Consider the following 23518-nt stretch of genomic DNA (forward strand, 5'->3'; position numbering starts at 1 on the left):
ATGTGAAGACCTTATAAAACTCGTAATTTTTTAACTACACTTATTTCTATATGAAGTCGATCCTGATAGCTCATAACCTGTTAGTCAGCTTCATAAGGACTAGTTGTTCCAAAGGATTTTCAAGTTATGTTCCTTTCAATATGTTATTCAAATAGTGATGTTAATTTCAATTTTCTTCCGCAAATTAACAAACATTTGTTCAACATATCTAATAAAATATGAGAAAATCCTACACCACTTAATGAAAATGCTTTATTTCAATACGTTCTCGGTAATGATAAACTACAGCCAAATAGAAATCTATCTCAACTCTATTATCAAAGATAAGCCCATAGTTCCACAGGTCTTTTATCGAAGTCCTTACAGTATCAATCTTGTTTAACAAAAATGTGATAATTCAAGCTTATTAAATTTGTGTAGAGGTTTATCAAATAAACTGTTGAATGTTAACTTTAAGATGTGATATACTGAAGGTTGGCGGGACCCGGAAAATACGTTGCTAACACAAACAATTTTACTAGACAATTTTCCGAAATTTCAGATCAGCATTTTTCCCACCAAAAGTTGCCTAGTTATGTCTCCTTTATTTATACTACTTTCACTTATCCAATGGTAAATTAACCGATAGTTTTTAAGGGATGTTGTAAACATATATATGCGGCATAATTTTAGTTGTGTCTTTCACATATATATGATTTCAATATACTGAAAGAGAACAAACTAGCTTATTAAACAGATTGTGAGATAAATAAACAAAAATATATAGATGATACAATTGGTATTCGAAATGCTCCAGTTATTATACACATATGTAAGCAATAGACTTCAAATTCACTATTTTCATAAAGCATGTTTAACATCAGCTAAAATACATATCCGACGTTCAATTTCATATACATTTGCTTATTTGATTGTTTACGGCAACATGAATTTGAAAAGCCAAAATATGAAATGTATGGAAGATACATGCATTTCATCTATGAGCAGACAAACGAAGTGATGATGCGTAAACATAAAAATCAGTCTCTGGCTAAAGTCACTGACTTAAGAGAGGCTCAGTCTTTATATCTAAATAAGTGTGTAAGGTACACATACACATGCATTCTAGCATGCACACATCAATCTAGAAAAGGGAAAAACACAAATGAGTGAATAGCCCCCACAAAAATAAGCACAATGGGCCTATGATGATAATTATAAGAAAATGTACTCACAAAACACTTGACTGGAATGGAATGACACACTTATTGGTTAGACAAACATGCTACATAGAGGTGTGATGAGAAGTCAAACCAATTACAATGTTTGAAATAAGTTATTATTAGATCCAAAGTATAGAAGTGTTCTGTTTAGGTTCGTGTAGATCAAAGTTTTTATTCTGATTATAAAACGTCAGATGGGACTAACATTTCAACACTATCTTAGCTATACGCTTCCAGCTCAAATGAAAACCACATTCAGTAAGGAAAGTAAGCATAAAACTATTAGCAGATGTAAAACGAGTGAAACTAATGTCATAATGACATATGAACGTGAAAATCTGTAGGTTCATTAACCCTACAACTGATTTGTATCAGTCGCATATCACCCTACTTCAAATCACAGAAATTGCTCAACTGGCCGTTTTAACAAAGATAAAAGGTGATTCAGATATCATGGTGAAATGCCGTAGCAACAACAATTATGTGATTGTTAGCAATGCTGACCATACAAACTAAAGTATGCGAAGCAGGATTTTGAATTTCGACCCAATAGCTAAAAATCGAATGGTCATACAAGTGATCAACATTTTGACATACTCTGAAGAAACTTGTAATTGAATGTGATATTTTCATACTCCTTGTCGTTAATGATCACGTCTAAAGATGAAGGGACGAGTAAAAGGTCCAATGCACAACCAACTTCTTTGGTATAGCGATATACCATCTTTCTGCCATATATAATCTATGATATTGAATCTAAACCGAGTTTCGGTAGACTACCAGTCCATCAGAGCTAAAGCTATTCTCCAACCATATGAATTGACTATAACAGTTAACCCTTCTATCCATAATATAAAGACGTTGCAATCTACTCAGAAACTCGAGAGATAAAAAGGATTTTGAAATTTTCTCTCAATGTGCTTGAAAGACTGTATTTATTCAGCGTCTTGAACTAATATAACTCAATCAATTAGTGAATTTTCAGAGATAGTAACGCTCAAAAAGTAAGGTCAAAAAACGTCCAGTCGAATATGCAAGGAAGATATTTGGTGAAAATATGAGAATTTAATAATTGCGATTATATTTGCTTCATACAGCTTCAAAATTCGTGTCAAATTAGTACGAAACTAAAAAGCTGATAATCGAACGGCATAATCAAAACTTAACCACTTTAACGTGATATTGAATGATAAAATCATCCAACATTAATAGCTTGTTTCTTAACTTATTTTTGAGCATCGGGAAATTATTGAGTAGTCTTGACTGTGAAGCGCTAATTGCTACCGTTTCGCAACCACAAGTCTACAAAACTCTACATCGTGGTGAATATACAATTTACTTGAATTCAGAAAAAAAGATTGCAATCAAGTCAAATTATAATTATTTTTACAGCGCTATTATTCTTCCTATTACAAATCAGAAAATTTCTACAATATCTCCGAATCTTCATCCATATACATGCCTTACTTCGGAAATTCAGTTGAACAAGTGTTAAAGTGAATCCTCGTCTGAATCGATAGCTGCACGACGACGATCAAACTATGTGAACGTAAGTCGTAAAACTAATGAGTTAAATATCTTACCTTTACTGTGGTAGATTTCTGTGTGCCCGAAGAAACCTGCAGGAGGATTTGTTTTAACTGCTCTTCATTCAACTAAAAAGAGTTACGTATAAGAAAAATACTAGAAAACATTAGCAATCACAAACAGACAAAGCTTGTAAAGCGGAACGAAATTCAACATATTTGTTTGATTGTATGGTTTATAAATAGCAAGGAATTTCATTATACTAAACAGAATACACCAAGATAGGAAGGCGAAACGACTCTGGAAACAATACTTTATTATAGAAATACTTTTCAAATAAAACAACTAGGACCTAAGTTCAAATTTGTGGTTGAGACAACGAAATAGGTCCTTAAACATCATATATTGAACATACATGGCTAGTGGACGCAAATAGCTATGAAAAAATCAATTATCGAAAAAAAAGTATATGTCTGAAATTCATTTATAATCGCTAGAACGATATAAGTCATATGGCTACTCTGATCCCCTCTAGTGGTACTATTATTTGGAAGCATCCTAGCAACCAAAATGCCTCTAAACATAGAAGGCTAAGAAGTTGCATTTCTACCCAACAAATTTAAAAGATCTATAACAAAGAGGTCAACTCTTTTGTTATACCTATTTATTAAGCTTTGGAAATGTGAAGCCGGTAGATAAGAATAACTAAACCTACTAAAGATGTATGGATATAATCAAGGTTTCCTGAAATATTAATTAACAATAACTCGAGAATGTCAACACTGGAAGATAATGGTTCAGACTATCTACATTTTTACATGTCATATACACTAGTCACACTATATTAATTGTGATGGGTACACTTTTCCAAAATAATGAGAGAAATTTTTATAAAACTATTGACCGAAGGCCTTAAGTTGACCAGACACAATTGGGATAGTGCCTCTTGTGTATAGCACAAAATGTAATGTATTGTGATCACGTATGTTGTTATTGACTAAATGAAAAATGGAAATACTTGGTCTGTAAAATGCTTGAAGTCAATAAACATATCTATTTTGCAACAAAAACGTAAATTTCGGTAATGATTGACATTAATTACACAACATACCTGATCCTAATGCAGACTGTGTGTTTAAGTACTTGGTGTCGTTTATTGCGTAATCAAGTGTTTAGGGAAGCTGAATGATGTTCTCCCATTTTTACGCTTACTCTGAATGTCAGCTCGAAATTACTGAAGTTTGTAAACGGAAAGGTGGTGAAGCACTGAATTATAGCTGATATCAGTTCGTGTTGGAAACCTTGATCCAAATTTGTGAAACTAACTCAAAACTCCAGTTTAACACTTAATACTTGACCCTAACCTATTTCGGGATTAGAATTGATTCCAGTTGGTGACAAAAGTCCTATAAGTTGATTACCCCAACTCACGACACTAACCCGACTCCTAAAATATGTATATCAACGTATACGTAAAACTGACCTATTTCCTCTACGATGAATAATTTGACATGTGTGAGTTAATCATTTGAATCCAAGCTGTTATCCCACTGTTATTTTACTACTTCACATTGCAGCGTTTGTTGACTGACTGACAAGTTTCCAAATGACGTCAGCTTATAATACTTAAACCTATTTTTTCCATGACCACATTTACTGGGAGAAAACTACATTCTTAGCCTAAGATTTATTATTTATTTATTAAATACATAAATACTGGTACAAAGGGGCACCAGGTACATATGCGCCACACAAATCTCATTTCATTTGTGTGAGGACTATGATACTGTCTAGGTGTCAAAACCGAAACCGGTGCTTTTTTTAGGGGGCTATACTCGGAGCCTTTGACCTAAAGGTCTGATCCACAAGGCAGTGGAGCATCGTAAGGAGATGCAGTCCCATGGTAGCCGGTACCCAGCGATTGGTTCATACTCCATTTGTTACTTCAGGATACTGGAGTCCATGTGCACCACTGGTTTGGAATCAGGGTTTTCCAACTCACCTAGGTGAACTTTCCGTGTCCGCCGACACGGTTAAAGCGCCGGACATTCGTTTTTCGTCCTCTCAATTTCTTAAACAACACCCCCGTCACGAGAAGGCAATGAGCAGAACTTCCCTGTCAGAGGCTATATACGCGTGGCCATGTGAGAGGTTTTCGAGAGGGAGAGAGGACTCTCCCCACTCTCGGCAGGGCATTTGGGGGTCGCCTGAGAACAAAGTAACGGGTCTAGAGCTTTGTTTCTTGTAACAGGTACTAATCTAGTCGGATTTCATACTAGGACATTTAGAATGAGCACCTTTTTATACAACTGTTTAGAAGAGATCTTAATAACAACATAAATGGAAAGGAACAAAATAGATCCATACCTTTGTGGACTCCAGTGGTCCCGAATGTATGAAATATGCACTACACATGCTTGTTAGTTCTCATTAGTGCTCACATTTTGCTATAACACCCCGCTATCGTAAGTAATTAAGAGGTAAAATTCTTGCGGTTAAAAAGTTTTGCAGCCTAAACCTGTATTACGGAAAGTTACAAGTAGTTTATAACATCCAAACAAACGGTTTGTTCCTTAAGATTCTTAGATAAAAACACTACAAAAACAACAATCCTTTAGTTAGTGATAACAATGCTCTCCGAGCTGACCGTTTTCGAAAGAGTACGTCGATTGATAACTAGTACACTGAATTCGCATGTACGACTAACTGAACACCACTGAAAAACCCACTTAAAACACTTCGAACCTAAAAGTAACTTCTATAAGGTTAACTACAATGTCCATTCTCAACACTTGCAATACTTTACAAAATATAAATACCTTTGGTCCAAGACGTCCAGTTTGAGCCATGTTGATTAGCATATTTTCAACCATTTTAGCTTTTTCTGGTTTCGTGATCGCAATTGTATTCACTATGAATAGAAAATGCATGATCATTGAACTTACAACGTGCTCTTGCATCCTGATCGAGAATTTGTGCTAATATACTGGCACGAATCTCCTGATTTCTTTTCTCCGCATCCTCTTTTTGCTTTGTGTCTTTCTGGAGAAATTGATGAATCCAAAATCAACACATACATCATTGCCAGACTCGCCACCGGGGATCATAACCACAGCATATAAATGTACAACCTTGAGGGATGGCCTTCAGTCACGAGCAAGCAACCTTAAAATTCAAGAGCCACCACGAAAATAGACTGAAAGTTGACAGCGCTAAACAGTCCTTAAAAATGTAAATAGAAAATTCTAGCGGTTGAAAGCCTTTTTAAGTCAAAAAAGGTCTCGAGAACACAAAATCTGGGCACTCGGAACTGATATTAGACGTTGGTAATTCATCGTAGTGCAACCTAGTCCGTGTAAGCCACCAAAAATGACAGAATGAAGCACACAGTTTCAGTTTCCGTTTGTAAAGGACAGGAAGCTTGATGGTCTGTGTTAGTCTCACGTTTATCACTAAGTAATTTTAAAACTGTAATCAAGTCACCTCTAGTTCTTCGATATGACAACGGGAATAAGTTTAGCTTAGCCAGTGGAGCATCATATTGGAGCTTCGCTATTTCGGGAATCGGCTTAGTTGCTGTTCTCTGAACCTTTTCTAATAGCTTGACGATGCCACATTTATTGTAGTTTGACAACATTTTGCCAGCAACACTTACAATTGAATTGCGCCCACCCAGTGAAATCAAAAGTCAGAAACCAGGAGGTTGGAAGATATATTTGATAGATTATCAATATATCGAGAAGTGACGGATCTAAAATGGCTAGTGATGGGATGAGAAGTTGGACATGGCCTTCCCACTCGTCATCTGGTGAAGATGAATGACAGAGTGCCTTCAGCTAGGTGAGTCCATTTAAATTAACGTAGTAAGCATTTAATGTCGAACACTTACAGAGCTATTGATTTTGGGAATTTATTTACCGCTACAAGCTCACTGTCTTTTTTAAGCAAGGGCCAGCCGCCTGTATTCAATACTCAAATTTAGGACTAATGAATATTTTATACAAAGTCAAAAAAGCTTTAGCATCGACATAGCTAAAGACCCTACGTATTGACCATAGGGTTCCAAATCTTTTGGTGGATATTGAACGACAGTATGCAGTTGCCTTCAAGTCTTAGCTAACGGTGACTCCTGATTCATCGTTATCCATTATGGTTTACGACAGTGTACATAATAATTACTGCATTATTTCGGTTGGTTGCCTGGTAAAATGTCAAAATCGCAATGAAAAGTGGAAATTAACTTCACTCCTTCAGGGATTATCTTTCTTGATTGCATCGAGTTTTCCCCATAAAATCTGTTCGGCTGTAGTTGTAAATGTGGACAGCCAAATTGTTACTGGCCTATTTATTAAAGAATGTAATGTGATGTGTGAAGTGGTAGTTACAATGTGTTTTTTCATTTCAAAACCTACTAAGTGGTAAAGTGCTCAATTCTCACTGAATTTCAATGTTTTCTGTTCGATTAAAACATGAATATTCAAAGAGGCTATGGTCATTCGGACGTTGATCAGAGCATCGTAAAAGTAGCACCCGTACAGAAAACTGTATCTATACAGAAAGTGTTGGTAAACAAGTCAAACACCAGACTGTGAATTATAGAAATGAGCCTCGTGCATCATACAAAGATGATCGTGTTATTTATTAGTAGTGTTTTACCAGATAACCATATAGGATTACAAGTCAAAAAATAATTATGAATGAGGAAGAGGAATGCAGAAAATTTTGAAAAAAGCAGACCCATTGAAGCAATCCTAGGGTCGGATAAATAACGAGATCTTTTGTTAAATAACTCTCGAAGTCACGATAGTACCAGCATTAGAGTAAGAACTGACATGGATCTAGAAGATATAATTAGTAAAAAGATGCCACTAGCTACACTCGAAAACGGTCTACAATATCATGAAAAAAACGTGTTCTCCAGTAGTCACTCTGCGGAAAAAACGCTAATAGAACCTGTATCGATCGGCTATTCTCTTCAGGAGTTTTATATGCAAATGCTTGTGGTCTGATTATTAAATTATATGAACTAGGAGCATTAGTTGACGAATCAAAGTCACTCATCTTTACTATGACCGCACATTGGTTGGTCCATGACTTTGATGTTACTCTGGAATTATTGGTAGTCAACTGACTACGTATCAATAGGAATAAATACAGGAAATGACATGAGGTTCATATATACACAAGTAATAATGTTAACATCCGTTCTTTCGTTTGCGAATCCCATGACGGTGGAACTTGTAAAGTCACTAGCTGTGAACTCATATTTGAATGTTATACATCTATACTCCATGTCATCTATAGTAGCCCCGTCTGATTGGTTGATGGCTTTATTTTAGAGCTTATTCATCTATGGAGCAAAAGTAACGGATATCTGAAACTAGGAGATCTCAATGCACCTGATATTAGTTGAAGTGAGATGGACACCGTAGTATCGGAAATCTTTCCGTAGTAGGCTCCCGATAACTGTAACGGAGCATGCCCAGTAAGTCAAGTATCCAAACCCAAACATTTTTAAATATTCACCCTCTGAAAAGTTCAGACACACACAATGCGAGACTTGAAATGCATGCATAGCATTATCCATTAAGGCTAGGACTTCGTATGAAAAACAAATCGGGTAGAAAATGTGAAAATAGTTCAGAACGAGTTGCACTCTAATACAAAGAGGCGAACTCAGAGAAGTGTCGTGACATCACCAATTTCGACACATGGAAACCCGTTGATATTTGCAAGAATCGATGTTGCAAAAGCTGAAGCTTCATCAGAATACTTTAGTGAAGTGTTTTCTACTGCCGACGACGATCGACCAACAGTTACTCGTGACCATGGCAGCGTGTCGATGGATCCTGTGGTCACTGAGAAAGAAACTCTCTTACGATTAAGTCAACTTCTCAAACCAGATATTTCTAGTGGTCCTGACGATATTCACCTTAGTGTTATGAAAGCTCTGTCGAATTCGTTAGCTGAACCTCTTCCCATACGGTTCGATATATCAATGATACGATCCAGACTGTCAAGATACTGGGAGTACACACCTATTATTCCGGTTTGTAGGGTGGGGAGAAGACACTTAGTCAGTTACTTTCGACCTGTTAATCTAACAAGTGTGGTTGTTAAACTATTAGAAAGTATTATTCGGGCGCCAATTCTGAACTATATATAAAGAGGCGATCTTTAGACGAGAAAAAATACGATTGTAGGAAGTGCTTTTCATACTTGACAAATCTGTTCATTTCACGAGAAGATTGGGCGGCAGTGAAAGGTAGTAATATCCCGGTAGACCCAGTTTTCAAAGATCCCGGCGAAGTCTTTGACAATGTCTCTCATCTGTGTGTTGGATCAAATCTGGGAAGATTTAGCACCTGTTATTAAATCGTGAGAAGGGTAAATGCCTTTCTTAGTTATAGAAGACGGCGGATGCGGGCGAACGGTGCTTTGTCAACTTGATAATCTGTGAATGGTGGAGATCTTGAAGGCAAGATCCTTGATCCTCTATATTTCTACTCTGTGTGAATGACTTGCCTATTGTACCAAAGTCATCTTTTCCACTTTTCTCAAACGACATAAAGATTTGTAGACCCATACACAGAATGTCAGATAGAATAATAAAACAGAACCACCAAAATTCACCGGTTGAATGGATGTATAGGTAGTTGCTAGAGGTTGATGCTAACAGGACTGTGGTGCTCTAAATGAATAATTGAGAAGGTTCATATCATCACATAATATGTGGAGTTGTGTTAATTAAGATAATGAACTACAAAGATCTGGGAGTCATAATATTCAGTGACCTTAGAACTGTAAGGCTGACGCTGCTAAAAGCTTCAGAGTTTTATCAACTATTCATAAATCATTTCAGTATTTGGACAAAGGAATATTTAGGGTATCACTCTCGACCATGGAGATGCAATATTTGGAATATGAGACTCATCAGTGAGTCACTATTTCAAATATGGAGCTAATATGTCATGGACCAAAATCACGAAAGGTCCCTCTAGACTGTCTTGTGAAGACGACCTGAGACGTCTCAACCTAGTTCCGTTTCTCTACAAAGTTAAAAGGTGATTTACTACTGGCTAACCGTATTCCTAGCGATGCTCTTGACACTAATATGTCTTATCTTTACTTTTTGTCTAAGACTAATCGTTTGGGAGAATATTCCAAGAAAGTTCTAAAACCGAGACCAAATCATTCAAGTCAGAAACTCCTTTTATCACATCGAAAAGTGAACAACTCGAATTCATTGCCAGGAACGTAACATCAGCGCCTGTTAAATCATTTATGTATTCGGATGCATAAATATTGGTACGATGAGGTACAAAAATATAAGTGCGCCACAGAAAGAAATGAGGTTGTGATAGAAAGAGAATAGTAATTACGATAAACAATAACAAAACTGAATAGAAATTAGTGTGTGAGGGTGAAATGATATCAACAATAGTAATAATGATAATAATGGGAGAGGCAGTTTATTTAGGGAAAATACAATCAGAAAACTTCTTTCACTCAATGTAAATTTCTTCAGTTACTATATTTTCAGCCTCAAAGACCGTGTGGTTAGGAAACAATACCTTCATCGCATCTAGGCTACAATCTATCGGAGCGTAGGTGGAGATGATTAAAAGACATTGGTTCTAACACCGAATCTTCCAACTCTGATGGAGTTAATTAACACAACAGCGAATAATCGATAGTTAACGAAACTCCAACCGATTACGGCTGCCTCAGTCATACAACTTTGTGAGACGACGCCAGGAAAACCAGATTTTACAGGGTCACCGGATAAACCCATGCAAAATAGGCCGTCGGAGGCTATAGGTGGAAAGCTAAATTGTAGTACCTCACTACAGTATTGAATGCGAGTCTCAGATAAGCAACAAACAAGGATGTTAGGAATGGAGATACTACACATTGTAAAGGTTTGACGACGCTTTTTTCCGTATTACTACTAGAATCAAAGGGTGTCAGCCAAGTCAAATCAAAACTCATGCATGAATGAGTTCGAAGATATATTTGCAAGTTTGTAGATATGTTGAAAGCGTTTGGTCCAAGCCGGATGGTGCTTGAATCTGATGCTCATTGCGCCTTAGTTACTCGTGATCTGGTAAGGATTCATAACCGAACTTCTTCAGCTAGAGTGTGTCCAGTAAGACTAATGAGTTCAGCATCAATGTCGGAGATTGCAAGTTTATTTCGAGAATTCACATACCGCTAGAAGACGTTTTACAGGCGTAATCAACCCTATCTCTTATGCTATCGGCATTAGTGTGAGAATGTTGAAGGAAGTTCGTTTTGGCGCCATACGCGGTTTCAGATAGACTGGTTCAGAATTCGTAGACGGTGGTAGCGTTCAACTTCCAGTCAGTCAATGACATCAGAACGTTTAGATAGGACAGGATTTGCACCATAGGCGAGCTTTCATGAGGCGAAAATTAAAGGAATATACAAAATGTGAGCAAAGGAATAGACATGTGATCCGATGTAAAATAAAGACAAGTATTAACAACTAGTGTTGCGTATGATTTGAGAGAATGTGGATTACACCATGAACAGTTTTTTTTGGTTTATGTGTGGACAATGATACTACCTGGTTCCTCGAAACGAAGCAGTGTATTTTCCTCAATGGCCATTGTCCGAGCTTTTGATCTCAAAGTCATATTCTCAAGACAGTAAAGTAACATTAGGAGATGCAGTCACACGGTATCTGGTGACCGATACCATTTGTTTCCTAAGAATTTTAGAGTCCATGTGCACCATTGGTTTGAGACCAGTGTTTTCAATCTCCTCTCAAAAAATTTCCGTACTCACCAACCCGGTTAAAGTGCAGAAAATTTGCCTTTCGTCCTCTTAATTTTGTAACCAGAACTCATGCCTTGGAGTGGTCAGTATAACTTTGCTGGAAGTGGGTTACTTACAGTGTATTTATACAGGAAACATAATAAACTAATCGGTATGGTTGACACTAGTTGTAGTGTGGTGTATGCTACTTGCATCGACAGACATAAGCAGTACGTGATACTCAGTAGAAGTGGAATGCCTGGCGGTAGAAGGTTGTGAATATAGAATTGAAGAAAACAGGAATGCAAATAGTTAGTGTTTGTAACAGAAACATGCGTGAAGGAACGATGAAGAGGTAACTGATGGAAGACGTGCAAACTGAGTATTTAATGTATGGTTTTCATAATTTACGAAGACGCCGTAACTTCGCACTAAGTAATGAATTAGTCTTGACACCCGAGTGTTCTTTCACTATACTAGTACTTAAGGAGTTACCTGAACGTGTGCCCAAAACACATATGATGTCCAAGGTCAGACACACTTAAGTCGTTTTGTTAGTATACTGGAATTTTTCTTTCCATAAATGTGCCTGTCCGGGATACCCGTCGTAAAATTAAGAATCCCAGGCAATGCCGACAGATCTGGAACAGAGAAGGTTCTGTGACACAGAGTTGACTACATCAAAAGTTGGTTTTTCCGGTTTTAGTGATTGAAGAATAAGTCACAGTGTTGCATTTCGAAGCCCGACATAGACTGTCTATCTACCGATCGCGGTAGCAGTCGTTACATACATCGTAGGTTCTAGAAATCAACTTGATTAACTCTCCATAGGCAAATATGAAATCCCCAAACTAGAAAAGACCAATCCAGAAGTTAACTACTTCAGGAAAGCTCAAGAAAACCCTACAGCTGTTAAAGTAGTAAAATCAATATAAGGAAAACACTTGGTCTCCTAAACTAGGATTTGATCTCCAACACACGATAGCAAATTCGAAAGATGGCTGGTGTCACATTACAGACTGACAAGTAGAAATATAGATAGTCATAATTCAACGCATTAGCCTGAAGGTAACACAGTAGCCAAGGTAGTTGACCCTTGATTAGGTCTCTTGTCTGGTCAGACATGTCTACCACTGAGGAGTCCTAATCTATAAAAAAAAAATGACCTTATGTTCCCTGGCTTTCAGAATCCCACGAGTCGGTGCTACTGCGTAACAGGAACTACATTTGAAAGCAGCAAGGACAGACCTTATCTCTAACTAAACTACAAGAAAATGAAAATAAAGGCTCCATCAAACAATGCTTTATCATACTTCTTGTCTAGTTGTATGACAGATTTCCGCATATCAATGATGTAACCCAATCCACTCAACTTAAAAAACTTTACTGAGACAGTATATTTTGCCGAGCACGTTAGCTACTTGCTCTAAACATACAGCGAATGATATTCTGGAGCACATATTAGATAAAAATAAGAACAAGATAATTCTCGAAATGAAACTTATATGAAAAAAAAAGAGCTTTGTGTACTGAAGTATACACTACGATTGTGTTGTAAGGCATCAAGTGTGAAAAATTGCAGAAAATCGGAAATACAACACAAAATTCTACGAATGTATATCGTTTAATGATATGTATTTTGAGCAAGTTAAGCGAGTAGCAAAGTTCAATAAACTTTGAAAAGTTCGAGTATATGTACAGTTTGTTTTCAGAAAAACAAATAAACTAAAACACGTATCTGTGCACAAAATAATGATAAGACAAGAAAGACGTAGAAATTTAGTATATATGGAAACATAATGTACAAGACAAAAAGTGTGGCACCACTTTTACATGTACAATTGTTTTAGTGTCGAGGTAAAACTAAAAAAATTGTAGGATGAAGGATTATCACAAACATAAAGCAAACAATTACTATAGATCTCCAGATCCTGAAGAATCTCTGTGATCACTACACTCATAACGCCTATCGGGATTATGAAAGTTATCATTACGGCCAGCGTCTTCAGTGAGAACAGATCTTCTAGCATTACATATACTACTTTTTACATCATTTGATTTTGATAGAGTTGTAAGATTGTGTTTTCGAAATATATCTTCATCTTCTTTAATAAGGGCTGTTAATTTTTCAATGCATGAATTAGGTAACTTACGCAGGTCAAATGCAATCAATTTAGGGTTATCGTGTATCACTTTTACACCCTTGCTAAAATTACTACTGTTATTATTATTATTGGACAGACTGAGATTTGACTTGTTTTTACGTTCTGAAGGATCAAGTGATTTCGCAGATATGTAGTATAACAGGATTTCACTCATACGAATAGCCAGATGTGGTTCACGTAAACGAATTAATCTATCGAATAAAACTTCCAAATTATAATCGCTGGGTTTTGTGGATTCTGAATTATCGTTCTCAACGTTTGCAGAAGTCACCTGATGATCGGGATTTATACATCTTTCCAGCTTGTTACTATTATTGTCAGATGAGATTACTTTACTGGTAGGATTCGTATCGCTTTTCTCCTGTACGACAACAGGTTCTGATCCACGTACCGAGAGTAGAGAAGCTGAAGTCACAACAGGCCTAATTACACTTGATTTTAAGTTGTTCACAGTACCATTTCGAGATTCATCGAATTCAAATTCGTTTACATTTATCAGATGAAAAGTTTCATCAGATAACATTGGTGGAGTGACAGAGGATGATGAAGAATCACATGGTGAATCCGAAGATAAAGATGATAATTCTGTATTAATGAAGTCTTTATCGTTACGCGACACTGTTGATGCCGCGATGTTATTGCTATTGTTACTAACTTTGTTGAATGAAGTGGAACTATTTGAAGACCCTCGATTTGACTGTTCTCTCATTATCAATTGTTCATTATTATTTTGCTTATTATTCTCAGTGGGATATACAACTTTCGAAGCATATTTATGTGTACCGGAAACTGGCATTGATTTAGCTGAATATTGACAGAACAAATAGTAATAGTAACAATTAAAGTAGACTTATGAAAAAACTTGAAATTTCACAGGACAATCATTTTTATAAAGACTTGAGAGTCTTAGTGATTTAAATATAATTTCTACCATTAAACCAAGTCAGTAACACAAAAATATACGGTATCAAACAGCACCGTTGTATTGATAACCGTTAAGGAAGTTCAATTTAATTAGACAAAGTGGTTGTTAATTAATATCAGACTACCTAGATCCCGGTATCGGATAGAATTCTGAAGATCAAGTTGCAATGTTGTAAATACCACAAGGGAATCCACATTAGGGTACACCATTTTATCGTGTTGATTTTCTGGAGGCCATTGACAGGAAAGCTTACGTTATGGGCTTGTGCTGGTTATTAATTATTAGCAGGTAAACCTCGTTGATTGACCTAATGCGTGAATCTCTTATCGTATGTTAGAAATAGGTGAAGAAATGAAAAAGGTGGAACTCTGAGAACTGTTCTCTGGTGGACTTAGTCGACCATATGCAATGTAGAAAGCGAAATATATGTATCACCTGGCTTTTGCCACGATCCAGTTGAGTTGATTGGAAACAAAAAGATTTGACTGACCCAACCAACATTAGCATACATCACAGCTGTATGTTGCGGGCACTAGCAGTATTCATATAAACTGATATCAAAGTTAATGGACACAAAGTGAAGAGAAAAATCCAAACGATATTCTTCGTAAGAAATCTGAAGGTCAAAAGTGTTGCCTTACCCACTCAATTAATGGTATACACACCATGAAACATTGAAATAAGTGATGAAATGATTCAAAACAACTTACTTCACTTTTTTATCAATCGTAAAAAGTATAAAAAAGGGACTGAAAATCAATTAGGTGCTAGTTAACAGTCGCTCGTTTAGAGTTGAGCACACTAGCATTGATATATATATGCAGATTCAGACCTATTCTAAATAAAAATGCATGAGGTGATTAATTCTTTTCTAGTATATGTAATTTAATTGGAATCCTGCACACATGACCTATTTTTTTATCTGTTCCATCACTATGACAATTAATTCAATCAGTAAACACTACTATGATAAGGCATTTCCCTCCACACTACAAATCACAATAGAATATCCATAATATTATGTTGTGATAGTGTCTCAGCCTTCGTTCACATATGCTTTTGCAATTTTTATCTACCAACTATATTCCCAATGCTTAGTTCTCATCCTACTGCTACAAAATTACTTTAAATATTTAACAAATTAAATTAATAAAAGATGGGTCACTTGTTGAAATACAGCACAATTTGTGCTCAGAATTCCTTACTACTATCAAAAATATTGGATTGAATAAATTGAAACTCTTCAGTGACCTCATATACGTACTCATTGAAGTTAATAAGCGAAAACAACAACAAAAAATAATTAAAATAACTTACATATTTCATGATCGCTGGGTAGCATTTTGTTTGATGAGTGTTGTCGTTGTTCTGATGACTTTTCAATTGTTTTAAATTTACCCATATTCTTCGACTCGTTGTCTTTTGTTTTATGAATCGTTGGTGAATTTTCATACAATGTAGCATGATTAACTGCAGGTATATTCAATCGCTTTGACGATGACGATGTTGTTGAAGATGAAGAGGATGGTGATGATGAAGAAGAAGAGCTATCATGAGATTTGAATTTTTTCGCACCTGGCTTTTTTTTATTATATACATTTGCTGAATGACTTTCGACATTACTAAATGATTTTGACTGACAGTTATTATCTATCGAATTGGAATGATCTGATACTTTAAACTGTTTTACTGGTGGTGGTACTCGGATTGTTGAGTCAGTGGATCTTTCAAAATCTAGTTGGTTCTTCTAAATAAAAAGAAAAATAAACGAGCAATTGAGTTGTTACATGAGTAACTTGTCAAGCAACTTATTGGTTAACATTTTAATAATCAATGTTAAAAAATTTCGAATGAACTAAACTAAAAATAAACAAATAGTTTCACTCATAAATCTTTAATAAGTAATTAAACTACTGTATACGGTTGAATATGAGAATGTTTACATAAGCAATTAATCATTTTTAAATGAAAAATACGTTAGTCACAAAGCTAATGTCTGTCTGTCATAAATAAAGTGGGACCTAGCATATATTTGGATCCATCGACCCTGCACATAGCATATCAGCCCGGTGAGGTAAAATTACCAAGACAAGTATCACAGTAATAGTGTATCAGTGATGGTAAAAACACATTCGGTAAAGATAACATGGTTTGAGGAGAATGAAAAAATCCACAGAATAAAAGGTGTAAAGAAATTTCGAAATCCAAGATCTATTGTGTCAGCTGGTATATAGATAAAGCAACATAAACAAAAATTTTATTACTGTTATTGTTTGCGCACAATAAATAGAAAGTCAGAAATTACAACTCCCAAAACAAAACAGAAAATATGAACTAGTCCATGAACCATAAATTGTTTGACTCACTTAATAGGGCAAATTTGTATACAAGTAGAAAATATTATATGTATAATACCATGTACCTGTTGAATCTATTTTTAAAAAAACCTTAGATTCGTGATCAATGGAAACTATAAATAACTACAGGAATAAAAAATTAGAATTCAGCGAAGGGGTTGAGTGAACAAAAATCATGAAGTAGTTTGAATATGTCAATCATTTCACGTAATTGAACGTGTTTATTTACCTTTGGGAAAAATACTTTAGGGCGACTACTCAAGTTTTGTTTATAACCCCATAGGCAGTACAAAAATGCCCTTAGTTTAGATGCACGGTAGGATGTGCATTATTAGAACATACCAGTCTTAAAGTCATTCAATGACATATCAAAATAAGTTGACAAGCAATTGAATATTTCACCCGTAAAGTTTATCATAAAGAAGTTGACTTATAAAAACTAAGCATCGTGAATATCCTTGACTGTAAAGTAAATCAAAGAGGTAATATCTTCTAGTAAAGTGAAAGGTAAAAAAGAGTCTAGAATCACTAGATAAGAAAGAATTGAAGATATTGATGTCACTAATTTCCGAATTGAACCTAGTGGGAAATTGTGGACAGTGATATAGTAAAAAACCTATTGTTTAATAAAAAGTGAAGATAATTTTACATGAACATTAGATTTAACGACGTGTTATTTCTTTTCATATGCATTATCCGAAGACTATATTGTTGTTTTTTATTACAATTATAAGAGTTCATAGAAAATATGGTATACTGTGTTATGTGAAATACAACTCTATAGATAGTCTTCGTCAGTCAGTCAGCTACAACGTAGGACCAGGCGCATATATGCATTCGTCCAAGTTGCCATACCTCATTAGCACAACAAGATCAACACCAAATTCGTAGGAGTAGTTAATTTAGTGGTGGAATATATATATATATATATATATATATATATATATATATATATAAAGGTTGTATATAAGGATATATTATAGGAAGGAAGACAGATATGAGGCAATTTTAATCTCAAAGTTTAAGGGAAGATAAAGAGTGTATACACCTGCGCCATTGTGATTGATTCTGAGCCATGTCACCTAGAGTCTCCAACCATTGGTTACGATTGATGAGTTACATATATTTTACAAAGTAAATAAGGAATCTAGATAAGTTTGTTGATGGAAGAAGTTCTAAAAACTTACACCTTTATGAGATGATAGTTTAATTGATGAATTAGAAGAATTTTTATGTTTTAATTTATTATTTGATTGTTTTAATTTGGTTTTTTCATCTAAATTATTATTCTTATTATTATATTGTTTATTTTGATGAAATAATGATAGTTGTGTTTCATTTATATTGAATTTATTTCGTTTCATATCATCTTGATCATTAGAATGTTCATAAGCTGAACAATTTTTTGATGATGTAAAATCATTAAAATCTTCTTCATATAATTCCCTATTTGTATTAACTATAACTGAATGTGTTAATGGTTCTTCTGAATCATCTAATCTATTATTACTACTAGCATCATTGTTAATAATTGACTGGATAAGATTTTGATTATTAATAGACATTTCATCAGAATATTTGACATTTCGTACTATTAATGAAGATCTAATTGTTGACGATGAAAATGCATTTGAATGTTGTTGATCTTTCTGACTATGTTGTTGTTGAAATTCATCACCAAAATAATCAACTACTGGAGTTTCTCTTCCAGATCCATCATGATAATCATCTTCTTTTTGATCAATAAGAAGTAAGTGTGAATGAGTTGATCGACTAATAGAATCAGATAATGAATCAATATCAGATGTATATGTATCATTTGTATCCTGTCGTGTATTATTAACCGAGGAATATTGCTGATAACATTGTTGATTTGAATATTTACTTGAATTTCTTTGATTATATTTAAGTAGATCATCGTGTTCATCGGTATCTACAAATGTTTTCAGATTATTGTTATTATTGTTATCAGAGGAAATTTTAGGATTTTTATTTAGTGTAGATTTACGTGAATTATATGTTAATTCAGGACTTGAATCATTTGAATACGTATCATGAGATGAATACTTTTTTGGTGAATTTCTTTTACATAATGAAGGTGATGTTTCTGAAGGAAATATTTGTACAGATTGTTTACTCTTGTTTGCGACAGTATTAATTATATCTTTATCCAAAATATTAACAGTAGTGGTATTAGTGGTAGTAGTAGTAGTAGTCACTACAGTAGTATTATAACTTTCAAACGAATGTTTTGTAGGTGAGCTCTAGTGGTAAAAATTTTATAAATACAAATATGTATTAAATTTGACATTATTTGTTAGCTAATACAAGTTAAATGGAAATATCTTAAATAATCTTCTAGTTTGGTAAATTTATAAAGTCATTACTACTACTAAGAAAAATATTTCATCAAATCAACAAATCTTCATTAATAAAACAGTAAGAAAACATTTTAGTGGACAAATAAATCTGGATCGATTACAGGTATTGACTAAAGGTAAAACAAAAATCAATGTTTTTAACACACCTTTTGGGTATCTGGAAAATTTCACAAATTTTAAAGTAGTAACAGAAAGCAGTGCAACTACAAAGACTAAGGTGTATAACCATAGTAATATTATTATGGACATAAAATTTCAAAGAATATTTTGTTATGCTAGCTTGCAAAACAGATAGGGTGTGGATGAAAAGTTGAGAACGCTCGTAACACACATTATTAAAACAATGAGCAGTTATCCACTATTCAGTCCTAAACTGAAGCTAAACAACTTAAAACAGAGAAACCAAAAGATTCTATATGTTAACTTTGAGAAGTTTCTAAGGACTAAAGCCACGAGTAATTGGTAAAGACTCTCTTGATAATCGGAAATGAAGTCTCATAACTAACAGAGAGAGAACTGATAGGCTAATTGACAACAATCAACTTCACCCACGGTTAAACAGACAGAATACAATATGCAGTCACAATATGTTAATGTCCCCTTTTTACAATAATCTATTTCACTACTTCATCATAGCTCGTGGTCAGATAATTTACTGTCCTAGTTCTATGAATGTAAATGCCATCTAGTGACTGTAATGAATTAATAAAAATCATCCCATAAGTATTTCTTATAAAGCGAAATTACACAATTTTGTGTTATCAGTCAATCAGAACCTTATTTACCTGAAACTACGATGAAAACACCAATTAAGTTATAAGCTTTCGTATAACAAAGATGGCGCTATTAATCATATTTTTGACTCCCTTTACCACTTTACAAAAACCAAAATTCGTTCATGATAATCATATAAGAATCAGTTTACCTCTTTTCCTTTATGTAATAGTGGCATTGGACTCTAATGATAGATAGATCTATTGCAAATCTCTCTTTCTGAAAGCTATTACGAACAAGTACAGTATACTAATGAATGCCATTTAGCGGTATTTACAGATTCATAGAGGAAATTACGGAAAATTACCACTTGACATGACAATAACTAGTGGTTTTGCCAGGAACGCTTATGATCATATTTTTATCAACAAATTTCTAAACTTCAACTTATCAAACTCCTCAGTTTGTTTCGCTTATTTCATAAAACACCACTATAAAAATTAATCTACATTAAAAAGGAAAAGTAATGCGAAATAAACATATAAATTAATTTATAATTAAATGCAAAACAGTAAATTTACCCCCAAGTTCTTACTGCGACGTTCTTTCTTTGATTCTTTTTTGCGTTTTTTCCTTTCCGATCTTTCCATAGATTCATCTTCAAGTGGTTGTGAAGATGAAACAGACAACTGACTACCACAACTTGATCGTGATAATTTTAATACAATACGTTGTTTAGGACCAGAACTATCTTGACTAGAGCCAATCGTGGATACTAACCTAGTCGAGTCAGATCTTGGAGATCTGTTAAATGGCGGATCAACGACTGGTTCTCCATGAAATTGTGCAACAGGAGATTTTTGATTTTCATAGGATAGATGGTGTTGATGATGATTTAATACATCTGTCGGGTCATGTGGACTTGATCTTGATGGACTTAATTGTGAAGACCACGTAGATGGATTTGGTGAAGGTATATGACTATCTTCAGGACTATTTATAGTTCCAGTTATAAGTGGTTGCACAGGTGGTGGAGGTGGAGAGATTACTGGTGCCCAATTTCTACTCTGTTGTGCTTTTTCCAATAATAATTGAGCTTCATGTAATAATTGTAATTTCTTTTTATGTTTTTGTGGTAGATGTTGATTTATCATTAATCGATCCGAAGAGGATGAAGATGATACCGGTAAACTATGCCTAACATTTGAATCCATTAAGAAATTATGCTTTTCCGGTGATTTTCTAAATGATTCCTCATGATGTAAAGTTTGATAATTTGAGCTGTAGTCCAATACTTTTGGGTTTGTGTATACATCGGATTCCTGATAATTTTGCGCTTTTATTTGATTTGTATGAACAGTCGATTTATCCTGATACATTGCAGATTTTAAGATAAAGATATTACCAAAAGTAATGAAACACAAATAAACATACACGTCTGAAAAATCCATCATTTGTAAATTGTCAGTTGGAAAATCACTAAAAACTAAGAAGCATTGGATAATAGGTGTTGTTTTCCATTGAGACTTTTTAGTAATGCATGGTGTACTCACGACACACAATCAGAATATTGCATCTTGTCTGAGTTCTAATCAGAGAGAACTTTTCAAGTGAGTACTCTGAGTGAACAAGGGAGTCTCAAGATGAGACAGATTCTTGAAAAAACAAATAGAGAGCTGTTTTTAAGGATAAATCCACAATGATTAGCATGGACAGCTCTGAAAAAAACTATTTGACACAGATTAAATGCCTGCTCGCCACAGGCTCTGATTAAATGTGTTTGAGTACAAAGATATTAACAGTCTACTTCCCTTCTTCGGTGCCGAGAATGTACACATCCTGTTAAACGGTAAAAATGTGCATGTACATCTACGGCCAAGTTCGAAATATGAATCTTCCGTTCATTTAATAAATAGGTTTTATGACTATAAAACCTATGATAATCTCTAGGACTATAACAAACTGCTTCTATATTTCCAAAAGCATACTTCTGAATGATATGCAAACTAAGCTCTCGTGGTTTTCAAGTAACTATATTATTTCCAGCCAATTCTTTTCACAGAGTAAAACACGTGAACTTGACCGGATGACCTTGGTGACAAAACACTCATCAGTTAAAAAACTACGTAGCTGAACTGAACAATATGTTCCCTATCGTCTAATTTTCCATCATGCCTTACAGAAATTCAAAATAGTTATTGTGCCAGAATAATCTGTTCGTACAAACAAATTGCGAAAATACACGATAACCCTAAATTAACCCTAAAGGAACAGTAAAAGTTATGAGAACCCACTAGGACTCCCTTAAATCGATTCAAGCAGTCAACAACAAACTATTCACCTAAATACAACTTTCACAGCTAACTGATAATCAATTTTAGGACAGTTGAAAACACTGTAAACTAGACATTTTGAGATTGTGCACCCTGTTGTACACACAATGGGAAATGTGATGAGACATTCTTAATGTTGTTAATTCATCAAAAATCAACGAAAGTGAACAATAATCCACCTTTTGCCAGTAACTTGCTTTGAAAGGAACTTCCGAAAAGTAAAAGAAAGCTATTTTTGAGAATAACTTAAAAACAGAATCAAAAACAATCTCGTAAAAATTCGACTGCTAATATCTGATGATAATAACAGTATACTTTATACATAGAACTTAAACGTCTCTGAATCAAGTAGATTAGATTATTATTCCTTTAGTAAAGTATAGCAAATTAAACAGATCGACATGTGTCAGAATCTAGGTTGCATATGACTGACTAGTTGGCATGACAAAGTAATGAACTGAAAATAAACATTTCCAGCATAGATCGATAGTCATAATATGGAATACTTACTTTGCTAACAGATTTTGCAGTTGGTTCCAATTCTGGATAGAATGAGAATGGATGAAGTGATTCTAAGTCAGAATATGACTGAATAGTTTGAACAATCTCATGTACAGTAGATTGAGTTGATGTTCGTGGTATAGCGATCTAATATCCATCGTATAAAACAAAACAGAAAACGTAGAATAAAATGCACTAAACGAACTTCCTTCATCTTATGTTGCAATAAAGTCTTTACCCAAAGTAGAGAAAAATGAAAGAGAAAAATTATGGTCATCAATACTTAACTGAAAATAGTTAGTTCTAAAAAGGGAAAAAAACACAAAAATTACACAGTTTATATTAAAAATATTATGAAGTTGGCGATAAATAATTGCAGACCGAATTATGAATGTTTTGCCGGCATTACATTTCGATAAGCATTAGTTTTTTACGAACGAAGCAATCGATATCAATCTTAAAGGTAATTTGATTGACATTTTCACAAAGACATTTTCTCACATGAATAATTTATGAAAACAATTTAAGCAATACAGAAAAGAAGTTCCGAATCAACCACCACCCATTATCCAACTAAATAAATAATATGATCTTTTTTTTTAATACTCGTGGAACTACACAAGATGTTCGAT

At 34.5% G+C, this 23518-nt stretch overlaps 2 protein-coding genes across 2 annotated transcripts in view; both read right to left on the bottom strand.

Annotated features, from left to right (window-relative positions):
- Positions 1 to 2521: 2521 nt before the first annotated feature.
- On the bottom strand, positions 2522 to 5917 carry Smp_058350 (putative programmed cell death). The gene is made up of 5 exons (XM_018789356.1): positions 5807 to 5917; positions 5675 to 5771; positions 5549 to 5640; positions 2786 to 2857; positions 2522 to 2741 (listed from the first exon to the last, which is right to left on the bottom strand). Exons 1-5 carry the CDS (start codon positions 5834 to 5836, stop codon positions 2694 to 2696), a joined length of 339 nt encoding a protein of 112 aa, XP_018654807.1. The 5' UTR covers positions 5837 to 5917; the 3' UTR covers positions 2522 to 2693.
- A 7507-nt stretch (positions 5918 to 13424) lies between these two features.
- The window catches only part of Smp_153560 (putative ring finger protein B (Protein rngB)), a gene marked incomplete at both ends in the record, with an annotated part of 15121 nt that continues 5027 nt past the window's right edge, over positions 13425 to 23518 (bottom strand). Inside the window, 5 exons of the mRNA XM_018789357.1 lie at positions 13425 to 14479; positions 15918 to 16089; positions 18418 to 19221; positions 20634 to 21422; positions 22896 to 23033. Coding sequence (XP_018654808.1) covers positions 13425 to 14479; positions 15918 to 16089; positions 18418 to 19221; positions 20634 to 21422; positions 22896 to 23033 — 2958 coding nt within the window. The remainder of the gene's footprint in view (positions 14480 to 15917; positions 16090 to 18417; positions 19222 to 20633; positions 21423 to 22895; positions 23034 to 23518) is intronic.

The sequence above is a fragment of the Schistosoma mansoni genome, chromosome W (genome assembly GCF_000237925.1).
Source record: "Schistosoma mansoni strain Puerto Rico chromosome W, complete genome".
In the NCBI taxonomy this organism is placed as follows: domain Eukaryota; kingdom Metazoa; phylum Platyhelminthes; class Trematoda; order Strigeidida; family Schistosomatidae; genus Schistosoma; species Schistosoma mansoni.

Coding starts and splice junctions, on each gene's coding strand:
- Smp_058350 (XM_018789356.1), bottom strand. CDS start 5,836: ATGATCCCCGGTGGCGAGTCTGGCAATGAT. Junction 5,772..5,806: donor GTGGCGAGTCTGGCAATGAT/GTATGTGTTGAT, acceptor CAATTTCTCCAG/AAAGACACAAAGCAAAAAGA. Junction 2,858..5,548: donor CTGGACGTCTTGGACCAAAG/GTATTTATATTT, acceptor AACTCTTTTTAG/TTGAATGAAGAGCAGTTAAA.